This window comes from Cyrtonyx montezumae, unplaced genomic scaffold (assembly GCF_038088225.1).
Source record: "Cyrtonyx montezumae isolate F1298 unplaced genomic scaffold, pur_monq_1.0 scaffold_3, whole genome shotgun sequence".
In the NCBI taxonomy this organism is placed as follows: domain Eukaryota; kingdom Metazoa; phylum Chordata; class Aves; order Galliformes; family Odontophoridae; genus Cyrtonyx; species Cyrtonyx montezumae.
Window position 1 is genome coordinate 53,410,417 of NW_027072034.1, and position 21,379 is coordinate 53,431,795.

A 21,379-nucleotide genomic window follows, 5' to 3' on the forward strand; every position below is an offset into this window, starting at 1 on the left:
TGAGAGGTGTTCAGCTTTCTCTGTCTAGAATATTAACTGAGGTATCAGCTAAAGGAGCATAACAATCTCCTGGAGAATAACTAATTGTTTATGTAATATTCATTACAGATGCAGAGAACAAATAAAAGTTGAACAAAATGGGTCTAGAACTGTTTGCATCTAGTATTTCAATCTCAATTTGCAAAAAGCACCATGAGCTTCAGGAACTTTCCCAAATATTCATTTCAGCAATGGCATTCTGAAATAATTTCCTTAAGAGTGAAGAACAAAAATGGAAGGAAGTCTGAATTCAGTCTGTGTGTTAGCCTAGTGGCCCCAGTGTCTGGTTATTAAACATCCCCCCTTCAATGCTGCTTAGGCTCTTACATCTCCTGTTTTCTCTCTCTAAATCAACTGGATAACCTTGGTAATGATGCTTCTGATATAAGTGGTGATCTTTTCACTTAGAACTATCTTCCTCGACCAAAATTAAATAAAAAGATGGAACATTATGGTTGTCCTGGTGAGATCAAAAATGTCCCTGATTTTCAACAGCTTCATGCTTGAGGCTGCATGACAGCGGCCAGGATCATCTAAATTAGGTTGCCATTTCAATACAATAATCTTATCACTGTGAGACATCAAATAACCTAGTGTAATTTTATTAACTAGAGGGAAGCAGAGGTTAATGAACATTTATTGGACCAACTTAACACCTTGAAATCATAGGCATCGGTTGGACTTAGGAAGCATACTGGTAATATCAAGGTTTTCTTTGCAAATCTAGGAGCTCCTGTACAACAGTAAAGTATGACAGGGGCAAACAGAAATACTTGTTTATTCCCAGTGCCAGGGCTGCTTCTGAGGCCACAGGCAGCATAAATTTAGAGAAGTCCACGAGGCACTCTAAATTACGCAGTGATATTTACAACACTAAGAGGGCCCTTCTCCAGCTGGGAGATGGAAAAAAGAACTTGTAACATTAATTCCGCACCTGCATGAGCCTTCCCTATGCAAGCAAACTTTCCTGCTGAATTTACAGCAGCTTTTTGTCTTCTGTGTACCATACAAATAACCCATTGGGCAAACTGAGGCACTGTGGGCTTGCCCTGTGCTGTCTGTGACTGTGCTGAAACTGCTTCAAGGAGCTTAGGGGCTGTGTGGTTGTGCTGCCCATGTGGATTCTAAGTGAATCTCTTGCTGCCTAAGGTTCCTACAAGGAAAACAGACTGGTGAAGAGGAGGCACGACACTCTGCTAACTGATGTGCCTTATAGTTTTTTGTCTCTTGATAAAAATCTATACAGTGGGAATTGAAGACCCAAGGATTTCCAAAGCAGTCTTTTTACAGTGTAATAATAACTGAATTGTAGCTCCACTGAAAACAGGACGTTAATTCTATTTAATTCTATTTGGTAGTACTCGTGTCATCTACATAAAGCAGGAGCACCCTCGGGGCCTTTATGAGTTTTCTTTCCTTACAGGCTGGATATACAGAATCTTCAAGAAATTCACATGAACAGAGACAGAAGTTCGTCGTCAAAGCATGGTGGGCTGAATCTCAATTATCAAAATTAATTTACTTGTTAACGTCATAAACAGTTGAGATGAAGAATGTGTCACTGAAGTCAAATACCAATGCTTACCAGGTAAGTTTGTATTTCTAGCATCAGAAACACTCCACCATGTGGCTCTCAGTTGATCTTCTGGTCTTTGTACATCACTGGGATAAGAAGTGGTTGAGAATGAATGAAGCCATCACCTGGATGAGCGGAGTTAGCATGCAGTGCTACCACTGCTACCACAGTCATCTACAAGAACACCTGCACCACAGTAAAGCTACGGATGAAGTTCCCTGCTGTTCTGCGCGCTGCCAGCTGTGCTGTGAGGGCTGCACAAAGGAAACATGCTGCCTGGTTTGGCTGGAGCCTTACAAGAAGAAGTGATTTGGCCACTTGACCTACAGGAGTAGGCAGGAAAACATGAGCAGCTTTTGCACTAGATCATTATTGCCCCGATGACAAAGTGAGCACATTTTCTGATGACAGAAAAATTCAGATTACAGGAAATGTGGTCCCACACAACTGAAACAGCCTACAGATAATTACGGCTGATAGTTCAACTTAAGGACAAATCCTTCGAGAACACCGTGTAATTTTATCATAAATGCTAAACTTCATACTATAACACAAACCGTGGTAAGGAACATTTCTAACACTTAGGAAGAAGCTGTAAAGCTTGCTTCTGTTATGCATTTTCAGGAAAATCGTAAACCATCTGGGCTGGTGAGGGCATGAAGAATAGAAACCAAACATAAGGTCAGCACATTTAACTACTTTTTCTTCCTAAGCTGTGCTCAGAAAGGCTAAGCAGAGCCCCTGTGCTTCTCCACCAGGGCCTTCACTGAACAGACTTCAAGAAACCTTTTCTCGCTGCAAGATGTTCTTGGAACAACCTGGAACGAAATGAAGGACCCAAAACCATTCGGTTGTTGAACACATAAAAGGAAGTATATTTAAAATAAAAAAACTTGGTCAGACTGTAGCGTCAATTACCATTTTGAAGGAATTTACAGGGCTGTTTTAGATGAGTCTTTCAGAATAGTCAAGTTTATCGCAATGCCTAAACTGGTTTCTTCATTGCACAGTATTTTCTTTTAAAATGTGTGCATTTTTAAACAATTACATACATATTAAAAATCAGCATTTCTTTGCTTAAACTTAATTAAAACGTTAATACTCTCAGACAACACAGATCTGAAATGGTGAAACCAGTAATTGCCCCCTCCCACCTTACAACAAATTAAATTGAGACAAAATTACAAACACATTTCACTACATGATTATTATTAATAAAAATCAGTTTTTTCTCTCTCTCTCTCTCTTTTTTTTTTTTATAAAGTTGCCCAAAATGCAAGGGATGTGCATAGGTTTACAACTTAGTCAGAATAATATTTTACTTTATTCCCTTGGGTACGTTTTCCCATGAACGGAATGTACTTTGCTGTAGATTACAGTTTTTTTTTTCAACACAGATACACCAACGGCATGAACGCTTGCGACTGTCCACATGCATTAAGAGTCAAGACCCAATTTCAAATTTCTAAAAGTTTTACAGAGTTCTTCAAAGAGACAGTATCACATTATCTGGATGTTACACAAAAGTACTTAAAAATACTATCCTAAAAAAAAAAAAAAAAGCAAAGAAAGGCCTTTAAAATTTATGAATTTGTTTCGTAACCACTAGACTAATTATTTCAAATAAATAAAGGAAAGTATTCCAATCCATAAAATCAGACTCTAAAAAGAATGTAGTGTTCCACCCCCAAGTTAAAGTAACAGAATCATATTATTATTACTATTAAAATAGATTATAGAAAGCAGCATCTATTTTGTGCAGTTTTTAGGGGCCCTTGAAATAAAAAGCTATGATTTCCAAAAATATAACATTCCAAAGGACTGAATAATACATACATTTAAAGATACATTTTATTAAAGTTTAGGAGAAATGATTTAAAAAAAAGATACTGTCTCTTTAAATTAGCGTTTAATTTTTTTTCCCCCTCCTCCTATCTATTAGGACATGACAATAATTATAAATTTAGGTCACACTACATCTAGGTAGTCTCTAGGGGCCAAGACCTGCTGACACAAGGTCAATAACAAAGAGGTTTTCCATGTATGAGGTGGTTCCCAGTAATGCCAGGCTTTTTCAATTATCTCGCATGTGGCCTAATAGACCCAGGAGACCGGCACCCACTGTGACGCTGTACAAACGAGCTCAATGGCTTCCTCCAGGTGCCTGATGGTTTCATCGATTTCATTGTTGATAATTGTTAGGTCAAAGTAGTGTGCATATGTTCTCTGTAAGATTTCAGACTCCTTTTGCAGGCGCTGAAGAGATTCGTCCTAGTCAATGACAAGAAAAGGAAACGGGAGAGGTAAGTTGGATCGTTTCTTTTACTTGTACAACAGCTTTCCAGCTGTTGCTTACAGAGAATGAAACAGGCAAAAAAGTGTAAGTGGTCTAGTGACCTTGTCTGATTCTCTAGAAATTGCAAGGAAGAAATGACAGTTTCTGTCTTGAAGCTGACATTCAAAAACAAGTCATTTATAGACGTTACTTGAGACAAAACACAAGTCTAGAACTAAAAAGGCAAGGATGGAAGCTAACAAAAGCGGCACAGACACGGAGCTAAAGAGACTGCACACGAGTTAAACAAACAAAGTGCACAAATTCAAGCTACTTGGCCTATGTCCAGGTAAGAGCACAAGAAACAGGATGGGATATATTGTCAATTATCATCTGTTCCCAGTTTTGGTAACAGTTCACTGCTCAAGATCAGTCTTCCGTGCTTACTTTCTTTAACCACCATTTGCTGATGAGGAAGTTCTCCATGCTGCCCAGCAGTTCGTATTTCACTGTTTCCTATTTCACTTCTCGCACTTCTTAGCATGTTGTACTGGAGACCCAACCCCATGATCCACTGTAGGGTCAGCACTTCCCCTGGCTTTGTGTCCATTCCTCATGGGATTAGCTGCTGCCTGTTTGGTAGGTGTGATGCCTAATTCTCTGTAGCTATCAGTGCTATCATAGTGGGCTTGGTAGCTGGGCCTGCATTTTTAAGAGACTGCAAAAGGTTCTCTTCTAGGGTCCTGTAGTCATCATGTTACACATCTGAATTCCCTTCCTGCAAACTCCCTACAAAACTTAAAGAATCATTTCCTGCTTTTAGGAACTTTGAAACAGACACATGAATTCCTTCTCTCCCTGTGTGTGGAGTGGAAATGGGGTTAAGTCATGTATGAACAGCGTAGACGTCTGCTATACTAGTATCTATACTGCCACCCTACTTGCTTCATCAACTGGGATACGCTTTATTGAAACAGATCTAGGCTGAAGGAAGTATAGAAATAGTGTTTATACCTGGTTTCACAAGAAATTATTTTGAGAACAGAACTGTATCTACCTAATACGAGATAACCCTCCCACACCTTGCTTTTATTTTTTGTGTTTAGTTTGAACTTCCCAAGCATTTGTAGCTACAGTGACGTGCTGATGTGAAATGGTGGCTTTCAGATCCTCTGGGAATAACCTCTGTTGAGACAGTTCTCCTTCCCCAACACCACGAAACCAACCGCTTCCGGAGGGTGCCTTCTGAGCCAAAGTTACAGTTCTGCTTCTTCCTGAAGCTGCAGCCCCAGATGGGGTGTGAATGTGGCTTCCATCTGATAATCACTTAAGATCTCATTCAAGGTCAGCCTAATACTTCTCCCACACGCTTCTGTATAGGGCATGCTCCTTTTATGGAGCACCGTGCACCTATAGCAAAGCTTGGCTCTTCTGCAGAAAATAGTGGTGTGCGCTATTCCTACCAATTTCCTTAAGTTTCTTAATTAAGTCTTGACAGCGAAGATCCCAGAATATTCTCAAGAAGAATAATCTCTATTAGCTGTGCTCTCAGTGGTGCCAAGGAATAAAATATCTACCAAAATGTTCAGATAGCTGAAAACAGATGAACTTCATCTGTTCATCAAGGCTGCAACTTCATTAATTTCACAGTAGGGAGCAAAATGTCTGCCTCTCCTTCTTTCTTCCACCCCCAGTTCTCATGTAACAAGTACTACGTATGGGACCAGTTGCAGTGTGTTCATTATCTGGAAGAGACTTTTCTTCCCTATCAGTAGCATTCAGTCTCCTTTCCTAACCCTATTTCAATCTCCAGCAAACCTGGGACAGAAAATGAAGTGAATATGTCTTTCATCCATGAAATCCCTCACAGGTGTTTAATGGCCACCAGTAATGTTTTCAGCCTCCTCCATTTCTGAGGACTTTTTTTTTTTTTTGCCTTAAAGTAAATAGGACAATAATTGCCACTTCATAAAAATCACAGTTTAACAAATTGCTAATGTTTCCTTGTAAGGCTGTGAACAACTTACAAAGAATAGGCAAATTTTGCTCAAAGAGAAGAAAAGTCCTCAATTTCAACAAAAATCGAGAGAAATTTCCTCAGGAAATTTTATTTTTAAGCTATTGGAAAGGAGAAAGAAGTTACACATTGCTCAGTGAATATCTGAATAAAAAAAGTGGAGCCTGTGAATTCCTCGTTGCTGCTGAATGGAAAGATAGAAAACAACCAGAGGAGACTACTCAGGGAACTACTCAGCTGTTCCCTGATAGGTTCTCTCCTCTCTCTGTTTTACCATACTAATAACATGATCTAAATTTTCTTTGTGACAAATAGGTGAATACACAGAGATTTCCTATATCATTCAAATTGTTTTTGTGCTTTGCAGAATTGCTTATAATGCAATGCCAGGTTCAGTCATTAAGTCTAATATTTTGTTTCCTAATTCCTGCAGTGTGATCCTTGATTACTGAGGTATTTTGTGTGTTCTGCAGTAGGCTAAAGCATCTCAAGATAATCACCTTTAAGACCAGGTCTTTGCTTTGACTTTTACCATAATGTTCAGATGTACAGCTCCAATAGTAGAAACTTTACATTCTTGTTTCTTCTTAGCAAATAATCCTTACTACATCTATTACAGCAGATATCTGAAGTTTTTATCATATTAAATTTTTATCTCAATGGCAAAAAGTTATGTTGAATGTGAACAAGCAAATCTACATTCTAAAACTACTAAAATAACCAGAACTACCTTGTCAGCCCCTAGCTGGTACTTACAGGCAATTTTCTGCACCATTTTGGCAGCTATGTGCAATTAGTACGAGTGCAGGAAAATGAAAAAAAAAAAAAAAAGCAAAGATGAAATTCAAGAAAGCATAAGGGAAAAAAGGACAGTCATTTACAGAAGTGTTCTCAAAAGGCATATGTAAAATAAACAAAGCAGGATAAGAGGATAAGCAGAAAGGGATACTCAATATGCATATGAACCTTTCCAAAAGTAAGAATGAATGGGAAACATGAAACACACACTCTGGAATCTTGTTTGATGCCACAGAGGCTGCTAATGCACAGACATAATCTGCATTACTCTTTTCATACAGCAGGGTAAATCTTGGACAATAGGGTGCTGTGTTTTGGTAAAGTCTGTTGCTAATACCATTTTCTGTCGTTCCCCCTGCCCCTTCCTTAAGTTTAACTGATTCATAAATTAGGATGCCATTTAAATGTGACCCGAGTTCAGCAGTTCATATGTCTGAGGATCTCTGTGTGCAGTGACTTCAGTCACAGCTTAAAAATAAGACACAGCCTTAGAGCATGAATGCAAATATTTAGAATGCAGTGTTGTATGGGAACTGTTGAATCCTGGCCTGAAGCACTGCTGGATCAGCTGAGGTGAGCACTGAGTCAGCCACAGGAGCACAGGTGAAGGCAATGCACTGTGTGACCGGAAGGGGTGCAGTCTGGCTCCACCTCTCCCAGACCCCATTTCAGGGCTGACCACCACTGGGGAAGGGTCTCTTGTTGGAGATCCCTCCCCTGTGGAGTTCCATCTGAGCCTTGACCTTCAGTGACAGGTGAGACCTTCCTAATTTACTGTTTGTCTTTATACCATCTGGATAATCCATTAAAAAATATACTGTCCATCTTTGTTATATTGTGTGGGTACTTTTCATTCAGGGTATTCACCCTACAAGTATCTTACTTCTATTAGTTTGTCTGTGGTAAAGAAATATATTTCCCCATCACTACTGTAAATGACACATTTCTGTCCTCTTCCTGGTGTGCCATGGAGAACATTTTCTCTGACATGTTAACTTCCTTGAATCTCTTTGTATTGTATCATAGAGCAAGAGGACTATAAGGTAAATACCACTGGCAAGTGAATGAGGCTGTGAAATACCATTTGGGAGCTAAAACACAGATACAGAGTAACAGAACCAGGTAATTACATAATTCTGCAGCATACATGGTCTAACAATACTTCAAGTGCAATGATTTACTCATCCTAAGAATATATTGTTTTTAAGTGATGCTATGCCATTTGCTCGCACAAGGGTATGTTCAATGTGGAATACAAATTTGTAGTATTCTTGCAAGATCATACTGACTTATAGCATGTGCCAACATTGGCAATTAGACAAACTTCAATAGTATTGTTAGTTTTGATGTCCTGAGACAGTCAATATAGTTGTATTAACCTGGTGTAGTAAACCTGCTTTGGCAGGAGGTTGGACTCGATCTCTAGAGGTCCCTTCAAACCCCTATGATTCTGTGATTCTGTGACATTCATCAGGCAATGTCACAAGACATTACACAAGAAATTACATTTCACTGCTATGGAAGTGAAAAGATCCTTCTTCCCCCTCTCATCTCTTTTCTTAGCTTTGTGCTTTCACTGTTCATTCTGGCACTGGTGAAATTTAGAGCTTTTTTGAGTTGCTTACAAGCAGAAAAAACCCCAGTTTAGAGCAATGAACAGTAGCTTGCTAAAGGATCTGATATGTGCTTGGCCAATGCAGATGGGCAATACAGTCCAGAAACTAGGGAGAACCATTCCCTTCAGCAACAGTGAAGTAGGAGAATGCCTCAGCTGCCAGTAAAACTGCAGCTTTAGGCCAGTGTTTAGCGCTCGCCACTTACCCTGGAGGATGATTATTTGCATTTAAATGTTTGTCTTATTTCTTGCAAGCCTCTAGAGTGATGCTGTAGTTTCATATTTGTGATACTGTAATTACATTTCTATGGAAACAGCTGTAGAGGCAGAGCTTTGGGCTTTATTTTTGTGTGATAAAGGAACATCTAGGAGGTTTGGAACAGATTCATGCTCATATCCAATTAATTAATACCTTAGTAATGGAATTTAAAAAGGCTGAGCAGATCAAGTGTTTGTATAAATATTGTTTGTCCTGTTGTTAGCTAAAAGCAGAACTGCTTGATAACCTTTTTGAAACCTGTAGCAGCTGTGAAACTCCACAGAAACGAAGTAAGAAATTCAGGAGGTGTACTTGCATGAATACTTATCGTTATTCCATGATGAATTAACCCTTTTGTAAAAGCCTATGTCCACTTCCTAAGACAATGATATCTGAAACTAAGAGACCTATTTCTGATATGTACTCACTGATCAGAAAATAATACTATGAGATAAAGGTGGGATGATACTGCAGATCTATTCTTCAGTTTGTGTAGTCCAGTTCTAGCACAGGAACTGAGAATTGAGTAACCTTTGTTAACTGAGTTAATCTGTGCTAATGATTTATCACAGATTTGAGAATCAATCTTTGGGGTAGGGCAGGGAATAAATAAAAGAATATGTATACTTTGAATATGTAACGTGGATCCTTTAACTTGAAATTTCTATTTTGAGTTAGAAATATCAGTTATTAAAGAATGAATACAGCTCAACTGAGTTGATAATGCTGTCCTCCAACTGTCCTTCTACCTTTGCAGTTACAGAAAACTCCTATCTGCATCTTTGAATTCCATCCTTAATTCTGCCTCTGATAAGACATTAGACTGTAAGATGCCATACCTCATTAATGCCTGGGGTAATTGTAGGTGCAGCAATAAAAACAACAAAAGGAGCAAACTCTGCAGTTCTCAGGACCTTCAATGCCTAGGGTAAAAGAAAAGAAAATCAGATACTTAAGAAGAATCCCCCAACAGTCAGTGTCAAAATAGACATTGCAGAAGATATAAAATTGTGACTTATACCAGCAAATATTTGTTTTTTACCGACCTGGAGTCAGAACCTTAGTAACACAGGCACTTAACTTTTTGTATTATTTTACACTTTTTGGTTCTCAAACCATACATTTATAATTAAAGTATGTATAAATTTCAAGACAATGAAAGCCTCTGCATGTGCAGAATTCTGCTTACATTTAAAGGAATGGCTAACTCTAAGTTAAAGAAAAAAAATGATGCCATAAATAAGGGAAAAAAAATCAAGCTCTATTTTATGAAGTCCTACTCAATATTTATTCTTTCTTGTCTGATTTGTTCTACGTGCCAGTTTTATTATTTATTTATTTTCTGAAGCAAATGAAAATGAGGTCTTAAAGTAATGCAGTGCCCCTGAACTATGCAAAAGATGAGCGTTCTTATTATAACCTTAAAACCTTTGCTAGTTGTAACTTAGCTGCCGTAAGTGAAACTTTGCTTCAAGCTACAGCTTGAAGTGTAGAGTAGCAACAAAACATACAGTGAACTCAATTCAGATACGTGGGCAGTAAAGGTCAAGCTTTCTTTTCAAAAAGCAATCCTTCCTTTTTCTCAGCCTAATGAAGCTTTAATTTCTGTTATTTGAAACCCGTATACAAGGGCTGCTCTGAAAGTAATGTCTCCTATTGTGCTGGCTTACAACATCAGAGGCAGATTTTGGTGGGATGGCAGAAGATGTTGAACCTTCCAACCTATACTGTAACCTTTTGTTGCTATGAGACAGATGGTAGCAGAGGGGTGGTCTTACAAAACCCAGTGGCACTCACTGACACTTGCTGGACATTTACGAATACCAAACAGTATCTCTGAGCACAGTGAAGTGGTGGGTGGTGCATTTCAGCTGTGGTGACAGTGATGAGGAAGACAAGCCGTGTTCCAGACAGCCATGCAGCTTTTTATGAGCTTGGCATGCAGGGTCTTGTTCATCAGCGGTGAAAAAGCAGAGCTAATGGTGGTGACTATGTTGGAAAAAGTGTTCTGTAGCTGAGAATTTGCTCTATCAAACAGTGTTACTGTGCTCTTTGTATCTGTTGGGAGTTTCCATGGGAAGAAATAGGAGGCATTACTTTCAGAGCGACCTATGTTCATCAAGCTCTTCAAAACAAAAGAGATGAACCCCATATATGAATGTTGTGGAAACTCAAATCTAGGAGTATCAAAGGAAAACAGGCAAGTGTTGTAGGATAGCTAGTGTTAGATCCGTGGACATGCTGGCATAGAAGAGCTGAGAGGGATGCATGATGAAGAGATGGTAAAGAGGCTTGCTCTTTGCTGGCAGAGGTGCAGGAAAAGCAGCTGTTTCCAAATGTGAATTACTTGGGCCATTACCAAATGTAAATACATTCTTCTGAGGTTTGTACTGTTCTGAACAATCCAAGTTGAAAAGGTTTTTCAAGAGATGTCACTTTTAACAGCTGTTCCATTTAATCTAGCAATAAGTGCTACTTTCTTCAAAAACGATTCAATGTAGGATTAAGTTGTTCCTGCTCTTAATCCATTTGGATTTTTGAATTCAAGAAGCAAGTAGCAAGCACAAATAGTTAACACTGGTCACAGTTGTAATTTTTCCTCCCATTTCCTTTGACCTGATTGTACAATACAAACATCAATTTTGTTCATACTCATGTAGTTCCACTTAATGAAACATACAAGTATATCACTGTGAATTAGAAGTCACGATTACACAGATGCTTTGAAGAAAATATAGAAGAATTTTTCACTGAAGATTTTATATAATTGATAAACGTTTTGTTTCTGGAGAGCCTGATTTTTCTGTCCTTCTCTCTTTTGAAAAGTATAATACCGTAACACAGAAAGGAGTTTCTAAAATAATGACCACAATCTGCTCATATCTAATCTTATCTAATATTTATTTTCATCAATGATTCTATGTATCTCAAAAGAAATAATGTTGAAGGATATGTGATAAGTCCCATCTTCATGTACTTCTAATAAGTTACCTGAGGTTCTACATCAAGTATTGCAATTAGTCCCTGTTCATGGATCTTTCGTATTGTTTCCAGTTTTGTCCCATACATTGCATCCTCATGGCTGCCATATTCCAAATATTCATTGTTTGATATATCCTGCATCATTTGGTCATGTGATACAAAGTAGTAATTTTTTCCATTTTCTTCATCTTTCTTTGGAGGTCGGGTTGTGTCTGAAAATAAAATGCATTTTTAATGCAAAAGCGGTACTAGGCTTACACATGGCATACTGACTGGTTTATCAATATTTAATCACTGTATGATATAACCTGTTAATTGTATGTAGAACAATGAAGTGTGAGCTGAGGGGAGTCAGAATGACAAGGTCCAGGAAAAGCAGAAGGCTGGGGGGTATGCTGGGGGAAGCAAGGAGACTAAGGGATATGGAAAAGATTAAAAAAAAAAAAAAAGGAAGAACAGAAGGTTATAATTAACTCTTATTTGGTGAAGATGGTAAGATTCTGTTAGTTGCTTTCAAGAGCAAATAAACTTCTATGATTTGTTCTTCATCTTTGATTGACAGGTCTGATCTCAGCTCTTATTTTTTCTAAACTATTCCCTTAAAATCTGCTAGGCCCTAGTGACCCATTGTACCCCAGAGGCCAATACTAGGCCCAATCCTCTTTTTTTTAATGATCTGGATGATGGGGCAAGAGTGCACTCTCATCAAGTGGGAGATGACACGAAATTAGGAGTGGCTAATAGGACAGTAACACACACTGCCATCCAGAGGGATCTCAACAGGCTGGAGAAAGTTGAACGTGAATCACCCATTTGCCCTTGCTGTGAAAAAGTCTAACAGTAGACTGGACTGCATTAGGCAAAATAGTGACAACAAGTGCAGGGAGGTGAACCCTCCCCTATAACAGCATTAGTGGGGTCACTGCTGAGTCCAGTACTGAGCTTCCCCAGGACAAGAGAGGTATGGTCATGGAAGGAGTCCCATGAAAGGTCACCATAGGACTGTAGCATGTCTCCTAGAAGGGCAGCCTCAGAGAGCTGGAATGAGAAGGCTCAGGGGGTTCTCATCAGTGACTACAAATATCCAAGGGAAGGTATTAAGAACATACAGCCTTTTCCCTCCTCCCCCCCCCCCCCCCCCCCCCCCCCCCCCACACACACACACACTGGTGCCCACTGTACAAGAGGAACAAACTGGAATGAAGGAGGCTGCATCTGGACATAAGGAAGCACTTAATTATTGTGTAGCTGATGGAGCACTGGCATGACTTGCCCAGAAAGTTTGTGGAGTCTCTTCCTTGGAGATCTCCAAAAGCTGTCTGGATGTGGGCCTGGGCATCCTGCTCTGGGTGTCCCTTGAGCAGGGATTGGATTGCATGACCTCCACATACAGGGACCTCAACCATTCTGTGATTCTGTAGGCCATCTGCTTCTCTTTTCCCTACAGGCATGCTTATATTCACTTACCTCTACTTCTAATATTCTCTGAAAAACTGATTTACTTTCAGTTTTCCACTCATTTATGTTGGTAATACTACATCTGAAACACCACACACCTTTGCAATCTAATCTTATATGATCCAACCGTATATAATTTCAAAGTATTAAAAAGACTGAACTCATTTTCCATTTTTAAATATGCCTATTACTGTTCTGAGGATTACTTAGCAATGTATTTTGCTAGCAGTACTAGTATTTTCTTCTGAAGATGAAAATTAGTATTATAGATCAGTTTTTATTTTAAGGATTCCAAGAACAATAGACCATAACACTTGTAATATCACTATTCTACTCAATGCTGTCACAGGTTTACTAAACTTATACATCTACTTTCCTCTTCAATTGTCTATGTTCATTAAAACTTCTTTTTTTTTAATACTTGTACTGTGTGGTTTTCTTAAGAATGTGAAAGTATAAAAAGCTCATGAGGGCCTAAGTACCTGTGGTCAAGACAGAAAAAAAACAGCTAGCTAAGAATGACTTTGCTTCTTCAAACCTATGTAGTAAGAGATGTATGGCTTACTAATCCTTAAACTACCAATGTGTGACATGACTTTTAGATGTTTAAAATCAAGTTTTCAGTAGCTAGATAGTTTTTCCACATAGCATGTTACTAAATACTACATACAGCTTACAGCCTACCTCAGGAGTTACCTACTCTTACCATGATTTTTTTAAGAGAATGGAGAAAATTCAGTAAAAATCTTTCCCTGAGAGCTGAAGAGAATGAATTCAATTATCTACAGTCAGCTAAAACACAGGTCAGGTCCCCATAATACTTTAAGCGTGTAACGTAATTTACATGAATAATTTCAGATAGCTAAAATAAGGGCTTAATTTAGGTCCCTAAACAAGAGCATAAAGTACCATAATAAAACCCCAAAATATGCCTTAAACCTGATGCATCTATACAGTCCCACCAGGTATGGCACAGGAGCTAACAGAGATCACCTTTCTTCTGGAGTGGGGCTGAAGGTTAAATGATGTCGGAAACAGTTATCTAAACAGTAGACTGATGCTTAAGCACCTGGACTGCACCCTGATTTGCAGCTAGTCTCTTCAGTCTTCTTACATAATCAGTGAAACAATTTAAGTGCTTTCACAGAGCAGGAATTGAATGCAGGCAATCCACGGTTTGGCCTTCACAGTACATGAGTCCATTTTATAAATTAAATTGAAGACAAAATAACTATTTTAGCTTCTGCCTCCCCAGAACAATACCCACAGTACTTGGGAGAGACTGGGTGGAAGGTACATTCTAAACACTTCTTACTCTTTGCTTTAGATCTTTGCAATGGAGAATGCATTTCTTGATTTCCTTTAATTTTTGAAGTCAGCCTGAAACAAGAGTGGGCAGATTTAGCTGCTGGATGGGCTTGTTTTAGAATGCTTAGGCTTGAGGAAAAAGGCTGCACTGCCAATAAATAATGTAGTAGAATATACAGTTCCTGCCATGGGATGGTCTGAGGCTGCTGAGAAGGAAAAATGCCCCCGTGCTCTTGGTAACAGCCCATTTGGTGAGCTCTGAAGTTAACTGTATTTTCTCTTTCTTACTGTCATCTCTGGGAACTTGGGAGTCATTTTAGTATAATAACAGTACTCAAAGCTAGGTTGTGTAGAAACAGTATTACTTTAATATGCTCTCCTCTGAAAAAAAAAAACACAAAACAAGAAATACTATCAATCCTTTCACAACTCACTCAACAGAAGAATAATCTCTGTCAAACTGAAGATGTGTAGTACTACAGTGGGACTGCTGTCAAGGATGCTACACGCAGTTTTGTACTATGTTGACCATTGCTACTTACGAGGAATGGGATAAGCAAATCTGTCCGGGTGTTTTGTGATGAGTGTGTTTTTTATGTGTCGCCTTCCAACACCATGTGCACCTAATTTACAACACAAAAATCATTTATTAGTTTTCCACCACAAGGGGTTAAAAAGTATGCAGTTATGTTCAGAATAATAACTCAAAATTACCTAGTAAGACTAGTGTTTTCCTTTTGAATGCTGGCAGTTTTACTACTTCTTCATAAGTGACGAGATCTAATTGATCAAACACTAAAACACAAAAGAAACCCCCAGAGGGATAAGAAAAAAAGGCATATTAAGGGTGATAATTGTGCTACAAATCATCATTTTAGCAAGTGTTAGATTTACAATACAAAGCAATATGTTATGGAAAATAAAACCATTTCACTACGTAATTTTAAGAGCAGTGTCCCTTAAGAAAACTGTTAAAAAGCAGTAACACAGCTACTGAAATGCTCAGTAAAATTTGCATGTCCTTTCATGCAGTATTCAGCAGACCACAAAAATCAGCTAAAATGGCATGCTATTCACATTTGCATTCCTAAGTAGCAATACTAAAGAAAATCTGTAGACAGTGACCAACATGAATACAGTATGAGAACATCTATTTACACTGAAGATAGGGATACTTTCATATTCATATTTAACAAGATCTTTTAGTAATCATGATTTCTGAGGGTTAATTCTTTGTGGTATTTCTTCTTCAAAACAACTACCACATTAACTGTAATTAGAGTTCTCTTTGAATGCACGTGCTAGTTAAATTGACATGCTTTTAAAACTTCTGATAGAACAGAAAAGTTTAACAAAAAGTGATGACATTACATAAAAGAACCTCCACCATATTTAGGGAAAAATTGTAAAAGTATTATTTCAGAAATGATTTCAACTGCAGTGAATTAATTCCGTCATGTCTATCAATCTACTATGAATTGCCAAGGTATGTAATGATTGACAAATCAAGTTTTGTTCACAAAAATAACTTCTTACTCTGCCCAACATGATCTGTGGTTGTTTTTGTAGAATTTTTATTAAAAAAAAAAAAAAAAGCCAGGAGGCAGTTGAATGTATTTTTAAAGATTAGAGCAACCAGCAGTTATGAATTAAATAACTTGCAAGAATTTACAGTTCTGTATATCTGGATATACTGTAAAGAGAAGGGAGAGACTGAATCTTAAATATGATATTTTTAGTGTTTCCAAGTCCCAAGATGTGTATTCACTTGAACTATATCCTGTCCATCTCTTTTTTTTACTTTAATTTTTTAAGCAAAAATCTGGATATATTCCTCTCCTCGTGGTCCCAAACCCACATGGTAAATAGGCAGGGACAGGAGATTGTGTTAGCTTGCTCCAGTCATCTCCAACCACCAAGGTCAGGAGATGTTATGTCTGCAGAGACTACCAGAAAACGTATTTTGTACCAAAGTCAAAGCAGCAAAGGGTCTACTTAATACATTGTCTTTTATAGGGCAGATGTTAAATCCAATGGCACTGCTTTTACCCCAGAAAATAAGTACAATTAATTTAATGTAGTTGAACTACAAATCAGTCAACCGACATACTCGACTCTTTAAGGACTTGAAAAGATATGGATTTGAAAACTTCCTAAGTTCATTTGAAACATTTTGCACTTCATGAAAAACCTCTTTCAACCTTTCCCCAAATATTACAAGATAAAACAAGCAAGAAGTTAGTCATATTTTTCTTCCTTTCCATGAACTACAAATACAGAATTCTTCATTTTTGCAACTCTGCACTGTTTATATTAACTAAATTAATTTGATATTGGAACAATGTAAAGATCGACAACACGTTAAACAGTTCCACCATTCTAACCATTCTAGTTTTACCATTCTAACTATCTACAGGGAAAGGTGTCTTCTCCCATTAAAAAAAAATAAAAGAAAATCAGTCTTTTACTTTCTTCTTGAACAAAACCATGTTATGTTAGATACAAACAACAGGAACGAACAACAGAAATGGTACATATTAATGCCTTCATCACAAATTAGTAGCATGAGGAAGATATGTCTCAGTTTACATGGAGTTACCTAATGACTGTGGGGTTTTCAAACACAAAAGAAAATGAACATTTGAAAAATATACACAAGATATGAGGAATACGGGATACATTTAAAGACTGAACTCTTAATGCTCCTGTGTTACTAGCTAATAAAGAAAAGGAGTTCTTGAAAGGAAACAGTAAGAAGCAAATAAAGAGGCATTGTCACTTGACAGGTTACTTACATGCACAGAGGCCATTGGGAGTAAGACAGCATGAAAAATGTACAGGGGTCATTGAGATATGGCTTGTAATATATTAGTAAAATAAAAAGTATATGCACAAAATAAACTTCACCATGCAGTAGTCTAAACACGAGGCAAATAAATCACATTAAGAAATGATAAACATTTTATAAAAGCTTGGCAATTTTCTACATTATGCACAATATGACGCATAGTTCTAGTATGTTCTGAAGAGTGTTCTTTTATGAAGTCCTGCAATAACAACTCAGAAAAAAAATATTAAACAATGTAGATATCACTGCAGTATATCTCTAGAGATTATCTCTAGAGCATTTATAGAAATGCTAATGAACCTTAAAATGATTTCTTTTTTCTGTAGTTTTGGTTCCTAACAGATTTTACAATGATAAGAGAGATGATCAAGAGGATATCTCTTCAAGGACAAGGAGGAAGGAAAAATGGCATGACTTACTTTTCTTATAAAGGACAATATACTTGTGAAGGTACATTTTTAATTCTGAAACACATGCACTGAAAATCTGCAAAAAGTAATGTTGCAACATTTCTGACTAGCAATGCCATATGTGATATTTTAGAGAAGGTAAATTCAGCACTGTGTTCATTAAACTTAACAAATTCACAAAAGCATCAAATTGTTTCAGCGAATCTCTTAATATCGACATGCTTCTTAATTCCCTGGAATGTTATTGGCATCAACTTTAGTACCTGAAGGCGACAATGACCAATAAACGTTGCTAAGGGAAATATTAATCCCAGTTTGTCCTCTGATTAACTTTTTGACTTCTCAGGGGGAAGGGGAAGTGTCAGACTGTTGTTTTGAAAATAATGTTTTTTAATGATTATGACCACTTCAAACGTTCATGTTTCTGATTTTTGGCAAACTCTGATGAAAAGTTTCCAAAAGCACTACGAGGGGCAAGCACTATGGCCATCAAATCATGCAATCAAACTGCTGTCAACCTTCTCCAAAATGCCTCCCTCTCATCAAGGCAGTGATGTCTAGATTACTCTCCTTTGATGGGGATTTAATTGATATAAAGTCTTCAGGAGCAAAAATAGCTTAGCATATTGTCTGTCTCTACCCTGGACGCACTCATTTCTTTGCAGCATGCCATGTGTAGTCAATACTGACACTACTAACTCCATAGTTGTGGTTGTGAACTGTACTATGAAACTTGTCTGTTCTAAAGAAAAAGTGTTATTTGTTAGGTTGTTCTTCAGCTAGTCCAGTTAGCAGCATGACCATGTAAAGTTATACTGGCACAACTGAAGACAGTAGCATGCTGTGGAAATGTATGATGGCGGCAAGTGGGATTACTTTAAAGAGAGTACTGTCAAAGAGTATAGGTGATAAAATCCAGTTCATTCACAATAGTTTCTATTAAGGTCATAATTAGTAAAACAAGGCTCAGTGTTACTGCAGTGAAGTGGAAACATTAAAACAACCAGAATGGAAAGCCAGCAAAAGAAAGGAAACCAGTTAAGCTTTCAATCTCTACTTCCCTCATTAATTAAATATTTAGAGACAATATAATACAGGTTTCAGGGTAACATGTAATTTCATATTTGACTGTGAACATCTTAAATGTGACTGTGAATTAAGAGTATAAATGATAATTATTGTTCTTTGACTTACTTTCTTATATTAAGAGTTATTTGAAATAAAATCGAAGTTCTCTAGTACAGAAATACTATGAGCTCTGACCCTACACACAGATTGTACAGGTAAAGAAAAATGCAAAAATACAGATTTGTATCTCTTCCACAACAACTCAATTTTTCAGCGGTATGGATAGAAATAAAAAAATCAGGATTCAGGCAGGAATCATTGCAAGACTTGCAGTTTGTCAGATTTATTAGCTGTAAAATAACAGTCTGACTACACAATGACTCTTACAGCTATAAGGGTTCAAGAAAAACGTCACTTGCATGAAGTTCTCACATACACAATCTATAACTACAAACATGCACCATCAACAATGCTACTGACAAATGTTCTGTAGTGTACAGTATAGTATCTGATTGTAAAATACATATCCTGTTGGTTTCTACTGCTTGTTTAAATGTAACAACCCATCCAATGTAAAATCACTGTAGGATATATGATGATGCATTTATTTTGTTGCGGCATGCTTCCAACTGCTTCAGCTATACAGTTTAAACAGTGTTGTTGGCATAATTAAAATATAATTTCTATTTTTCTAAGTCACTGATTAGGTTAATATAGCAGTATCAGGTGAACAATTAACAGCAAGGTTTAGATTGTAAAGATTTTAACCTCCTAAATATAATTCCTTTTTATTTATTTTTTTCATACCTGCATTGTGCTTTGCCAAATATTTATCTTTGTACTGCTTTTTTTTCTTTCCAAACCAAGTACAGCTGGCCTGTTGCTCCTGTTTGGTCTTCTCCATGGCAATACAAGCAACCCGCCTGGCATATGGAGTAGAAAAAAAAAAGCTTTAATAACTGTATTTTAAAAATGTCATGCATGATGAATTAGAAAAATAAGGCTGTTTAATCGCATAAAAGTACAGTAAGACCTTCCAAAAAAAATTCTGGATGACTTAAATGCATTTATATATGGATATATTTTGATATAAATAGTGTTCTTAATGGTTGATCATAAAGGCTCACATATCACTGAAGCATGGGAGGAAGGGTAGCTACTAAAATGACTGTAGACCAGTGCAGTAGACTAGACTGGAAGAATGATGTCTAGAAGGGCTGCTGTGTACTAAAGCTCAATGCAAATGTGTTAAGAAATGTCTTGAGGTTGACCTTTAGGATGTATTGCATGTATTCCTATTCCAACGTATACCAGTCTCTCCCATACCTTAGGGCTTTCAAGAGACGTGATGAAATGGCTACCTGCCTCTGTTTTTATCGTAGCAAAATTTCCCTTAGGCAGCAGAGGTGATACAGGTGCTGTTAAACCCTTTACAGCACACTAATTCTTTACACAGCAATTCTTGTGTGCTAGATGTTCCATACCAGTACATTTCCTTGACTTATGGTCCTAACATTCATGCTCCAGGACTTACTTGCCAGAATTTGTACTGATATATTTAAAACATTTGCTAAAATAGGTTCTGAGAAGAGTTGTTTAAATGCTCTGCATTGCTTTTGTGGTGTCACTGTGCCACTGCTGTTCATTCAATCTCTCCTTCATGAGTTTCTGCACTGTGGTTTCTTTCTGGCATTCACATGAAAAAAGGAAAAGGGAAGTTAAACCTAAAACCTGAATGCTTCATAGGTAGCTACCACCTTATTCCTGCACCACTTATACTTAATTAGCACCAATGACAAGTGTTTAGAACCTGAAGGGGAAGTAGGTTTGACCCACTTATATAAATGATTTGTTTGTAGCCTTCAGTTCTAGCTTCATGAAGTGAATCAGAAAGCACATGTGATGTTTATAAAACAGGTGTAAACATACATATGATATTGCATACAACCATTACTGTTATGTAGATGTGAGAAAAAAAAACAAAAACAACAATGCCACAGGAACTGAGGCAATATAGACTTTTTTAAAAAAGGAAAGATTACATCAAAACCAGCTATCTAACAGCGACAAGTATGAAGGACAAAAGCTAAATTCTTTTTAATAGAAAATGTAAATCATACCATTCTTGAAGTTCAGGAGAAGGAATAAGACCTGCAGTACCGTTTTTGGAGTTCTCCAATTTACCCTGCCACCAGTTGTGATCGTCTTTGCTAATGATTTGGATAATATCTCCAACTCGGAATCTGATGCCAGCTTCTTTGCAAGGAATGAGGTCATCCTTTGCTGGATCATATTCAAATTGTGCTCTTACATATATCTACAAAGGAGAGTTTATAAAAGACACTGCTATATTATTACTTGAACAGTATTAAGAGAAGTAGGTGAAAATTGGTGCATGTAGCTACGTATACTGTTTGCAACAAGCAAAGGAAGAAACAGAAGGGCAAAAGCATAAGTGATAGCTGAACATGAAACAGAACAAAAAAAAAAAAGACAACCCAAAACAGCCAATAATGGAGACATATGATGTTATTCTGCAAGCTCATGTCTTCTACATACTGTAAAAACTGAACAGCAAAAATGAAAGTAGGCTTTTGAAGACTTTATGCAGATCTGTAGTAAATAGACAAAGTCCCTCAACTCAATATTAACTATTGTAAAACACTACAGACTATAAGCCAGCAACTTCTAACTTGAACTGTGCTGCAATTTCCAACTGAAGCTAT

The 21,379-nt window shown here is 37.4% G+C and overlaps 1 protein-coding gene across 6 annotated transcripts in view; it reads right to left on the bottom strand.

Moving 5' to 3' along the window:
• Positions 1–2,466: 2,466 nt before the first annotated feature.
• Positions 2,467–21,379, bottom strand: part of CASK (calcium/calmodulin dependent serine protein kinase) — a 201,695-nt gene continuing 182,782 nt past the window's right edge. For 4 of the 6 annotated variants that reach the window (XM_065741618.1, XM_065741623.1, XM_065741621.1 and 1 more), the window contains 7 exons: positions 20,774–20,970; positions 19,461–19,576; positions 15,042–15,122; positions 14,870–14,950; positions 11,571–11,773; positions 9,419–9,502; positions 2,467–3,886 (listed from right to left, as the gene is read on the bottom strand). In XM_065741618.1, the coding sequence (XP_065597690.1) occupies positions 3,710–3,886; positions 9,419–9,502; positions 11,571–11,773; positions 14,870–14,950; positions 15,042–15,122; positions 19,461–19,576; positions 20,774–20,970 (939 nt within the window). In that variant the 3' untranslated portion in view covers positions 2,467–3,709. The remainder of the gene's footprint in view (positions 3,887–9,418; positions 9,503–11,570; positions 11,774–14,869; positions 14,951–15,041; positions 15,123–19,460; positions 19,577–20,773; positions 20,971–21,379) is intronic. The other 2 variants (XM_065741619.1, XM_065741622.1) reach the window with 1 other exon arrangement.